The sequence below is a fragment of the Saccopteryx leptura genome, chromosome 13, assembly GCF_036850995.1.
Source record: "Saccopteryx leptura isolate mSacLep1 chromosome 13, mSacLep1_pri_phased_curated, whole genome shotgun sequence".
Lineage (NCBI taxonomy): Eukaryota > Metazoa > Chordata > Mammalia > Chiroptera > Emballonuridae > Saccopteryx > Saccopteryx leptura.
The window spans coordinates 39,956,626-39,968,738 of NC_089515.1; the positions used below are offsets into that span (position 1 = coordinate 39,956,626).

General features: G+C 45.6%; 1 protein-coding gene across 1 annotated transcript in view; it reads left to right on the forward strand.

Annotated features, from left to right (window-relative positions):
• The window catches only part of ADAMTSL3 (ADAMTS like 3), a 251,753-nt gene that overhangs the window by 120,716 nt on the left and 118,924 nt on the right, over window positions 1-12,113 (forward strand). The window contains exon 8 of the mRNA XM_066355569.1: window positions 1,610-1,684. Within this exon, the coding sequence (XP_066211666.1) occupies window positions 1,610-1,684 (75 nt within the window). The remainder of the gene's footprint in view (window positions 1-1,609; window positions 1,685-12,113) is intronic.

The window sequence follows — 12,113 nt, forward strand, 5'->3', positions numbered from 1 at the left end:
GACGGGGCCTTTACAAAGCCCATCAACAGTCTTGTTACTGCTTCCCTGAAAAAACACTCGTAAGCCCTCATCTGTGGAGCATTTAGTGCAGGGGTCCCCAAACTTTTTACACAGGGGGCCAGTTCACTGTCCCTCAGACCATTGGAGGGCCGGACTATAAAAAAACTATGAACAAATCCCTTTGCACACTGCACATATCTTATTTTAAAGTAAAAAAACAAAACGGGAACAAATACAATATTTAAAATAAAGAACAAGTAAATTTAAATCAACAAACTGACCAGTATTTCAATGGGAACTATGCTCCTCTCACTGACCACCAATAAAAGAGGTGCCCCTTCCGGAAGTGTGGCGGGGGCCGAATAAATGGCCTCAGGGGGCTGCATGTGGCCCGCGGGCCGTAGTTTGGGGACCCCTGATTTAGTGCCCCGGCCCCTCCGTCCTTAAACACCAGGGCTCTCACGCACTCCCTGTCAGAGCTAGGACTATGCCGGTTCCTGCAGAATGCAAAGAGACACTGATGGGTGCGTCATTGTGGCACAGTCCTCCCTTCCAGTCCTGATGAGCTGGAGTGTTCCCCCACCATGCCCTGTGTCAGGAACGCTCAAAACGTGGTCACTAATGCGCTGCACCTGCATCACGCAGGAGTCTGGAGATGGCAGCTTCCTGGGCTCCACCCTGGTCGGGATTTATGAGGGTGGTGCAGGAATCTGTGGGGTTTTGTTGAATGTTTATTTTATTGATTTTAGAGAGAGAAAGGGAGAGAGCAGGAGAGAGGCAGGGAGACAGGAACATCTGTGCCTGTATGTGTAGTGACCGAAGGTTGAACCGGCAACCTCTGCTTTGGGACAATGTTCTAACCAACTGAGCTATCCAGCCAGGGCAGGAACCCGTGTTTTAACGGTGTTTCTTCAGGTGATTCTGGGAGGTGCTGTCCTGTTCAGGTATCACAGAGACTTCCACAGATGTTCAACATTTTCTGGATAGTGATGGAAACAAAAGGGAAGGGTGGGTTAGGAGGAAAAGACATTTAAAACTGTGCGGTATAGCTTGCTTGTCCCATAACCTAAGGAAGAGGTGGTTCCCGTTCCTAGCCTTGCCCAACTGTCTCCACTATGTGCATTTCTTTATTTCTTTTATTTTTAAATGTTTCTTATATTGATTTTAGAAAGGAAGGGAGAGAGGAAAAGGAAGACAGAAACATCAATCTGTTCCTGCATCAGTGCCTTGACTGGGAATCGAACCGGCAACCTCTGCGCTTTGGGACGATGCTCCAACCAATGGAGCTAACTGGCCAGGGCACTATATGCATTTCTTTCTAAAGATGATATTGTGAGCAACTGAGGATTCTGTACCCTCTACCTGGCAGAACATTTCCAAACTTTTCTATAATGTTATTTTAAAGTATGTATTTAATTGAAATGATGTGAGTAACATTAGTGTGCCTTATGCATAGTAGGTACTTTCCAAAGACTTTTGGATTGTGGATGATGGAAGTGACAGAGAGTTAAGAGTGCTTCACACAGGCCCCCCAGTTTTGATCAACATGTGTATTTCGTGGGCTGTTGGTGCACAAGTTTGGCGACATTTGTCCTGTGCTCTTTCCTAGGGGAAGAGAGCGTGATCGCCGTTCCTCTGGGAAGCCGAAGTGTAAGGATTACCGTGAAGGGACCTGCACATCTCTGTAAGTAGGATTTGGTCTTCACTTTATTTTACTTCCTGAAAATTTATTTAGCAAAAAATATATATATATCTTTCTTTGTGCTAATGGGTGTGTGGACCAACATTTCAAGGATTTTGACTTTTAAATAGTCTATTTTGTTCAGGAAATGATCTAAAAAAACAAAAATTTTTCTGTTCTCATACCCCAGTAGGGAGTATACCAGTTTGGGATTAATCCTTCAGGGAAGAGGAAATTGTTGTATATAAAATAAGCTTTTTTTTTTTTTTTTTTTTTTTTTTTTTTTTTAGTTTTAGTTTTTTCCATTGATTTGAGAGACAGAGAAGCATCAACTCATTTCACTTACTTCTTCCATTTAGTTTTGCACTCACTGGTTGCTGCTTCTCTGTGCCTTCCCTAGGGTTTGAACGTGTTACCTCTGAAACACTGGTGTGATGCTTTATCCACTGAGCCACCTGGCCAGGGCCCCGAAAGCTATTTTTTATGTAGAGAGTGAACTAGAACTCAAGAGTCTTCTGAGAGTTTCAGCAGCTTGGAGCAAAAAATAAAATGTAAATCATGTCAGTGAATATTGCAGATGAGGGTTAACTTTCTCGCTGGGATATCAGGATTTCCGGGGTTGGGAAGTAGCGTTGAACGTAAACACTGGTTTCCCAGGATGCCGAGAGCTTAGACCAGGATGGGGTTGCATGGACTTGTAGCATTTCTTTGGCCAAAGTCAGGTGGCATCTCCTCCGTAGTTCCTCTGGTGTCTTGGGACCTAAAGGAACGGAAAATGCCAGTTTGTCTCCTCTCCTGAGGTCTTCCTGTGGCCAGAGGCTGGACTTTCTTAGCCTTTTCAAAGGAAAAATAGGCCTCAGCCATGACTTGTCTCCTGGCCCTGAGGAAGCTCACTGTGTTCAGCTGTCTCTTCTTATAAAAACTACAAAACACTGTAACTGTTTTAAAGTCACACAAATCAAGGTCCACTTGAACAAAGTGCTACGTATTTTGCCTCCTCCCCTTCCCCCAAAGTTCTCAGGGCCAGAAGCATCTTGAATTTTTGGTAGCGTTTAACTGTGTGTGTGTGTGTGTGTGTGTGTGTGTGTATTTTGGTTCCAGAATTAATATTCCAACCAGAAATGTCCTTTGAGAAAAGTTTACATCAAAATGTTTAAACAAAAATGTTTAAGGTCACTAATACTAGAGATTAAAGTCTGGTAAAAGAAATCAGATAGTACATTCTGGTTTAAAGTAAGAAAGTGACAGTGAGGTGAGCAGCTGTTAGGAAGCCTTTATTTACTGTTAAGTTTATTATATGAATGATGGCTGAGAGAGGGTGCCGATTTTTTTAAACTAAAATGTGAAAATATTTATAGCCTTATCACAGTCACTTCTACCAGGGCTTTCTCTGTAATGAAGCATCAAAACTGGTTTTTGTTTGTCTGTTTGGGTTTTTTTTAATAAACCTTGATTGGAAAGGGTACAAGTGTTACATTGCCACTGTGGTTCTTCCATGTAAAGTGGTTGTGGGGACTGTAAGGTATTTTTCCCCACCAAGAAGGAAGGAATGAGGCTCGGAGCCACGAAGTGTGGAAGAACAAAAGGCTTGATTGAGTACAGAGCACGCATCCCGCCCAGCAAGGTTCCCTGGCCCCGAGGTAAGATGGAGGCCAGGGAAGTTGCAAGGATTAAACCGCGTGGGAGATATTTAAAGGGGTCCCTCTAGGGAAGTCGAGCTAATATGACGTGGTGAAATCTCACTGGCTGGCAGATGGTCGCTTTTTTCCAAACGGTTCCTGTAAAGCCTCTTTTGGCCCGCTTGGTTGTGGGCGGTCCCAGCCAAAGTTCACGGGTCTGACCTTTCCCGCCATCCACCGACCTTACGGGGACAACATTCACACAGAACATAGTTTTACTGAATGTATTGGAGGGACATTGATTTCAAGTGCACAATTCTATAACACATCATCTGTGAGTATAACGTGTTCATCACCCGTAGTCAAGTCTCCTTCCATCGCTATTTATCCCTCCTTTACCTTCTTCTACCTGCCCCATCCCCCTTCCCCCTGGTAATCACTGCCGCGCACGAACCTGTGCGGCTCCTATTTTCAGGTCCCAAGTGAGAACGGTGCAGAATTGAGAAAAATACACTTAAAAATTAAAGAATAAAAGATGGGGTCTGGAGGGCTCTGCAATTACTGCTGAGTAAACAGACCGCCCTAGCAGAAAACATGGTCGCTGCCAAAAACCCACATTGTCCTTTATTTTTAGGGTAAAGTGGGACACTAGCAAATCAATAAGATCTTTTCTGATATAGTTTCCAAGGCAACCCAAGGACTCTACCAAGTTCAGAAAACCCCCACCATACATTAACATCCTAACTTTACACAAAGAAGAAACTTGCCTTCAGTGCCCCCGGGGAACATGGGAGGTAGGATGAGCCAACACATGGAGGTGTGGGGGAAAGACTCAGCTTTGTGCAAGCGAGGTGGGGGGTTGGGCAGACTGTCAGCTTAAGCCAGTTCCCACACCTCTGTCCCCTAGAAATCCAAACTCTAAAAACCCTGTTGATTTTTCGGTCCCCAACAAATCACCATACATTTTTTTTTTAATTTAAGTGAGAAGAGGGGAAATAGACTCCTACATGTGCCCCAATGAGGGATCCACCCGGCAACTCCTGTCTGTGGCCAGTGCTCACAACCGAGCTATTTTTAGCTTCTGAGGTGAAGGCTCCACAGAGCCATCCTCAGTACCCAGGGCCAACACATTCGAATCAATTGAGCCGTGGCTGCCAAGAGGAGAAGAGGTAGAGAGAGAGGAGGGGGAGGAGGGGAGAAGCAGATGGTTGCTTCTCCTTTGTGCCCTGACTGGGAATCGAACCCGAGATATCAACATGCCAGGCTGACACTCTACCACTGAGCCAACTGGCCAGGGCCATCATATACACTTTTTAAACTTCCTTCTTGTCATTGGCTTAAAGCCCATAGCTCTGGATTGAGAGCAAATCTTCATCCTTATCAAAGCCAATTTGATTTTTGAGAACAGGCTAGAATGGTTCAGATTCCCACGTTGGAAATCATTTGCATGTTCACAATGTAAAATACCATTTTGGATTAAAAAAATATGCAGGGCTGAACGATCCCAGCGGCCTCCTTCCTAACAGCCATTAAGTAAAACCACCCAAGCATCCATAAGCTGATGAGTGGGTAAGTACAATGAGGCAGGTATGGAGTATTATTTGGCTGTAACAAAGAATAGCGCTGTGTGTTTGAAAACATTGTACTGCCGGAAGGAGGGTACAAAAGGATTATGTGATTCCATGAATGGAAAATGTCCAAAGTGGGCAAACCTGTGGAAATGGAAAGCAGATTGGGGGCTGCTCTGGGCTGGGGTGGGGGTGGGGGGGGATGAGAGAAATGACTGCTCGTGGGTATGGGGTTTCTTTTTGGGGTGATAAAAATGTTCTAAACTTAGAGGGCGATGATGGTTTCACAACTTTATGAATACACTGAAATTATAAACTACATTTAAAAATGTGTGGGTTTGACAGCATGTGAATTTTACACCACACCAAAATGATGTTTTAACAAAACAAAAAATAAAACGGGCAGTGGTGAGGCCTGATTTTCCACACGATATGAAAGGCAGTTCCCAAAAACTCAGCTCCAAAAATAGTTTTATAAATTCTAAAAAAAAACAGAGTAAACAGATAGTCAACGGAATAAGTAGAAGTAAAAAAATAATAATTAGCAGTGACTACTTTGAGGCAAAACGTTCATTTACATGGGTATATGTTCAGGCATTTGAAGGACAAGTTTACACTCAGAATCGGCACTGTTCCAAGAACAGGGCTTAAAAATGTTTCCATTTCTTCAGAAGTGACAGATCTGCAGTTTGGGGCACTCTCCTTTCTGAGCAGTCTCTGTTGACACTAGAAATGTTCCTGAAAGTTATCCTCTGCTGATGAATAGCACTGGCTACATTTATGAAGGATTTAGTTAACATTTCTGGATGTCTAAATATAGATGTGGCTTTATTTTCTGATTTATACAACTGTTTTCTTAATTTTTATTTTTAACAGAAATGCATTTCTGAAATGCAGCTTAGTTTGCCATAATAAATTTTTCTTTTTTTTTAAGATCTGCATTAACTACAACCCTCCAAAAGGCAGCATTATTAAGTAAGAGCTGAGAACACCCAGGCACGTTCATGTCAGTCTCTTTGCTGCAGAATGGAATTTAATCACAGAATGTCCCTCTCAGTGCTGCCTGCACGTGTCATTCCTGAATGTCCAGTCCAGTCCCAGATCTGGCCCCAGCAAGCACACAGCTCCATAGTGCCCCCCTTTGTAATAGAAGTAATAAGAGATTCCTGCAAAAGAGATTTCATTGTAGCTAAACTCCAACATTAACTATATTTGACTGGCAATGACCTTGAGGAGCCAAAATGCTATAAATTGAAAACTTCCATTGTCAGTTGGAAGATTTTTTTTTGTCCTCTAAGACTTGTCTGATGACCATATATGGAGATGTAGGAATACAAACGTGGGCACTGTAAAGGAGATGGGTACCCGATAGGCGTGCATAGACCCCAAAATATAACTCTAACTGTGACTTTGATGCATTTGTAACTGAGTTAACCGTGCTAACCTCTCATTACGTATTTACCTAACAACACTTTGTAGCCTTCTCAGAATTCAAGGAGGCCTGACCAGGAGGTGGCGCAGTGGATAGAGTGTCGGACTGGGATGCGGAAGGACCCAGGTTCGAGACCCCAAGGTCGCCAACTTGAGCCGGGCTCATCTGGTTTGAGCAAAAAGCTCACCAGCTTGGTTGGACCCAAGGTTGCTGGCTAGAGCAAAGGTCACTCAGTCTGCTGTAGCTCCACGGTTAAGGCACATATGAGAAAGCAATCAATGAATAACTAAGGTGTCACAACGAAAAACTGATGATTGATGCTTCTCATCTCTCTCCGTTCCTGTCTCTCTCTGTCCCTGTAAAAAAAAAAAAAAAAAAAGAATTCAAGGAGACCCCTTGGGGATAAATAGCAGGACCTTGCCTTTTGACAGCAGCTGGGACTGAGAATTCTCAGTGCAGTCCCTTCAACGAGAAGCAGTTAGAAGCATTCATCGAGCCTTGGCTGGTTGGCTCAGTGGCAGAGCATCAGTCCAGCGTGTAGATATCCTGGGTTTGATTTCTGGTCAGGGCACACAGGAGAAGTGACCATCTGCTTCTCCATCCCTCTCCCTTCCCCTTCTCTCTCTCTCTCGCTTTCTCTCTCTCTTCTCCTCTCACACTTATGGCTTGATTGGTTTGAATGCATCGGCCCTGGGCACTGAGTATGGCTCTGTGAAGCATCTGAATCAGGCACTAAAAATATCTTGGTTGCAAGCATTACCCAAATGAAAAGAGCATCAGCCTCAGACAGGGGTTACTGGGTGGATCCTGGTCGGGGCACACGTGGGAGTCTGTCTCTCTATTTTCCCTCTTCTCATTTGGAAAAGAAAAAAAGCACTCACCCTATTTCTAGTCATTATTTCTTTTATTAGTATGGATGCCAGTATTTAAAGGCATCAATATAGACTTGAGTTGGGGAGAATTGGGGGTTTAAGTAGGTCTTGATTTCTGATTCTGTTTTTACCCGTTTGAGGTTACACACTGTGTCATTCTCAGCCCTGCTCTTCACAGTCATTGCCACCATATTAAACATAAGGAGGATAAAGAAGTCAGAGTGGGTAGCAGGAGGGGAGGCTCACACTCTCTGCCCTTCATTGAGGGTAGGGAAGTGACTGGCTTCTGCCCAGCACAGACCCCAGGGGACCAACGGAAGCTCAGAGAACTGAAAGGCTTGTGTGTGCAGCTCTCACAACTCGGGGTGGCCATAAATACACAGTCATGCTAGAAATTAATAAAAACTTCAACATATCCGTAAGTCAACACATTGTCTACATAATTGATGTTGACAAACTTCTGCCATTTTTTTTTTGTATTTTTTTGTATTTTTCCGAAGCCAGAAACGGGGAGGCAGTCAGATAGACTCCCGCATGCGCCCGACCGGGATCCACCTGGCATGCCCACCAGGGGGCAATGCTCTGCCCATCCGGGGCGTCGCTCTGTAGCGACCAGAGCCCTTCTAGCGCCTGAGGCAGAGGCCACAGAGCCATCCTCAGTGCCTGGGCCAACTTTGTTCCGATGGAGCCTTGGCTGCGTGAGGGGAAGAGAGAGACAGAGAGGAAGGAGAGGGGGAGGGGTGGAGAAGCAGATGGGCACTTCTCCTGCGTGCCCTGGCCGGGAAGCGAACCCGGGACTCCTACATGCCAGACCAACGCTCTACCATTGAGCCAACCAGCCAGGGCCAAACTTCTGCCATTTAAGAAGCACAGGTACTAAGGAGGAGCAAGTTTGTCACCAATAAAAATGACACCTGCCCCTCGCTGCAGATTCCTCCCAGTGACTTTGTTAAACCCCATTATCAGAATTGTCTGTAGACATTCATCAAAGCTCTTCACCTGTCTTTATTCTCCCACCTTTGACCCCTTTGCACTGTTGATGTCAGAACACCTGCTTCTGCCTCCTGTATCTGCCCCAGTGTCTGTGACCCAGAGAGCCCCGGAAGTTTGTGAAATAATTGGAGAAAAGCTCTCTGACAATAAGCCTATGTCTTGGGGAGGAGAGGAAGGTTTGGGTAACTCACATGCAGTAGAAAACTGGCTTTGCTCCTTGTGTTCTCATGTCCTTGTCACTCAAGATCTTGGACACATTGGGAAAGTAATGGAATAGACTCGACTTTAAAAACCAAAAACAGTTGGCTCAGTGGATAGAGCATCGGCCCGGAGTATGGACATCCCAGGTTCAATTCCCAGGCAGGGCACAAAAGAGAAGCGACCATCTGCTTCTCTTCCCCTCCCTCTCCCCCTTTTCTCCCTCTTCCTCTCCTGCAGCCAGTGGCTTGATTGGTTCAAGCATTGGCCACAGGAGCTGAGGATAGCTTCATTGACCTGAGCATGACAGCCTCAGGTGCTAAAAATAGCTCGGTTGATTCAGCCCTGGATGGGGGCTGCCAGGTGGATCCTGGTTGGGGCGCATGAAGGAGTCTGTCAGTCTGTCTCACTATCTTCCCTCCTCTCGCTTAAAAATAAATAGATAAATAAATTTAAAAATTAAGAAAAAATTAAACCCAAAACGGTGAACAAAACGAACAGAAGCACTAACCTTTGCTTTAGTGGAGGGGTGTTATGCCATCATCCCTTCCTCCCAGGTCGCCTTGCCGGATTCTGACCCCCCCCCCCCCCACTTTAGCTTCACATTCGATGTAGCTTGAAAAGCCATGATCCCAAAGGGTAGCGCCGCAGTAAAGTGATTACTCGGCTGCGAAGTCCATTGCACGCTGTTTGAATTCAATCAAGTCATTTCAGGCTAAACCCCAGTGTAGAAACGTGGTGTTTTTTTGCCTGTCTTCCATGAGGGTGGATTCTGTCCAACTTCCTTCTGTGTTTTGGTGTTGCCCGAACGCTCGCTGTTTCTCCTCCTTTTCGTTAGAGGGCTGATTTCATCCAGTCTTGGGCCCTCTGACTACTTCCCGTTTCTCATCTCACTTTTACTGACAACTCCCTTTATAACATTCAGCTTTATATCTTCATTGGAACTAGGAAATGAATTTAATCTCACACGTTCCAAAAAATCGACTGCGGTCACGGAGACCAGGGCCAGCGTGGTTGGGGTTTTGTGTGCCTGAGAGTAGCCAGCATTACTCTCTGACCGCTAATGACTCCTGCAGATCAAGTAGCTCATGTCCAGCCTTTGGATCGTCCCAGGAAAGTTCCCGGCCTGCCTGTCAGGCATAATCAGAGATGTCTCCTGGTGCCGGTTACAGTGTCTGTCCAGGGCGCTTGGATTCCTTCAGCTGCTCCCGTGGTGGAGAGAAACCCTGCAACGGAAAAACCACCAGAGCGTGTGGATTGCAGCCCCTGATGCGGGGCTGTTAGCCTGCGTGTTAGCTGCTTCTCGTTTTTAGGTTGCAAACTGGATGGAGTTGTGTCGTTTGTGTGAAACGGTTCTGTTCTGTTGTTTGTTTTGAAACGGTTAAAGAATCTTTGAACACCAGTGAATCAAGCGTAGGTTTTCAGAGCAGAAGAGGACCTGGGAGACTGTCTGCTTGACTCTTCGTTTTTTTTTTGTTGTTGTTTTTAATTTTTTTTCCTTTTTTTTTTTTTTTTTGTATTTTTCCGAAGCTGGAAACAGGGAGGGACAGTCAGACAGACTCCCGCATGCGCCTGACCGGGATCCACCCGGCACGCCCACCAAGGGCGACGCTCTGCCCACCAGGGGGCGATGCTCTGCCCCTCCGGGGCGTCGCTCTTGTCTCGACCAGAGCCACTCTAGCGCCTGGGGCAGAGGCCAAGGAGCCATCCCCAGCGCCCGGGCCATCTTTGCTCCAATGGAGCCTTTGGCTGCAGGAGGGGAAGAGAGAGACAGAGAGGAAGGAGAGGGGGAGGGGTGGAGAATCAGATGGGCGCTTCTCCTGTGTGCCCTGGCCGGGAATCGAACCCGGGACCCCTGCACGCCAGGCTGACGCTCTACCACTGAGCCAACCGGCCAGGGCCGACTCTTCGTTTTTTGAAGCGACAAAAACCCAAGGCAGCGACCTGGGGAAAGAGCTGGGACCTGAAACCCAGCGTGTATTTTTTTAATCGCATCTCTCAGCCTCCGACCAAGTTCACTGAGTATAGGGGCATGTACAAAATGAAGGGAAAAAAGAAAGGGGGAAAGAAAGAACTCATTTAAATAAAGCAGACATGCTGTTGTAGTGATACCATTGAAGATCATGTTTCTGTCAGACATCTGAAAAGCACTTCTGTTCATGTAAAAGCAAATGTGAGTGAAGGGGCAGCAGACACAAACAAGAGAGGTCTTTGTGGTGATGGGAAAGGTTTTTATTTGGTGTGGTGACGTGTGATGAAATGACACAGATTGTATTGATGTCAGAGTCCTGGCTGTGGTATCGTACTGTGGTGACATAACGTGGTGTATGTAGAGTTATCGTGTTCCATCGCGTGAAACTGCATGAAAGGTACACAGGGCCTCTCTACTATGTTTGCAACTTCTTGTGACTAATTATTACAAAATAAAGATTTTTTTTAAAAGTAAATTTAGGTGTCATTGTGGTTTTCTCTAAATAAAACTGGGTTTAAGATCTGAATGGGTGAGCCTGACCAGGCAGTAGTACAATGTATAGAGCATCAGCCTGGGATGCTGAGGTCCCAGGTTTGAAACCCCAAGGTCACTGGCTTCAGCGCAGGCTCATCAGCTTGAGTGCGGGTCACTAGCTTAAGTGTGGGATCATTGACATGAACCCATGGTCACTGGCTTGAGCCCAAAGGTCACTGGCCTGAAGCTCAAGGTCACTGGCTTGAGCAAGGGGTCACTGGCCCAGCTGGAGCCCCCTGGTCAAGGCACATATGAGAAAGCAATCAATGAACAACTAAGGTGCCACAACTATGAGTTGATATGAGTTGATGGTTCTCATCTCTCTCCCTTCCTGTCTGTCTTTCTGTGTCTTTCTCTCTCTCATGCTTAAAAAAAAAAATTGAATGGGTGATAAAATGAGGAACATAGCTTTACTTTGAGAAATGGCTATATCATTATATATATGCATATATATGTATATATGTATATATGTATATATATACACACATACATATGTCTCATATATATGTGCCTCATATATATATGTGTCTCATATATATGTGTGCATGTGATATGTGTGTCTCATGAGACATATTCTCCTTATGGTAGAAATGGCTTCAAAGTGTTGAATAGACCTAATTGGACCTAGGGTAGCTCCTTGATATGGACAACTAGAAATCTTCCATGTTTATTCCACGAATGTGAATCCATGTTTGAAAACTGAATGGATGTATTTACATTGTGTCGATATCATACCCTATTATATATAGTAACACACCTTTCTGAAATATAATGCTTGTAAAGTAGTCCTTTCATTTAGAACAGATTGTTATTGCTAGAGACAAGGGTGGGTGGATGGAGAATTTAATCTCACACTTTCCAAGAAAAAAAAAGCATGAAGGGGGTTGAAAGATACAAACTTTCAGTTTTAATATTAAAAAGTTCTGGGGTGTAGACCCTGGCCCGTTGGCTCAGTGCTAGAGCGTCAGCCTGGCGTGCGGAAGTCTCGGGTTTGATTCCCGGCCAGGGCACACAGGAGAAGCGCACATCTGCTTCTCCACCCCTCCCCCTCTCCTTCCTCTCTGTCTCTCTCTTCCCCTCCCACAGCCAAGGCTCCATTGGAGCAAAGATGGCCCTGGCGCTGGGGATGGCTCCATGGTCTTTGCCTCAGGCGTTATAGTGGCTCTGGTCACAACAGAGCAACACCCTGGATGGGCAGAGCATCGCCCCCTGGTGGGCGTGCCGGGTGGATCCCAGTCAGGCGC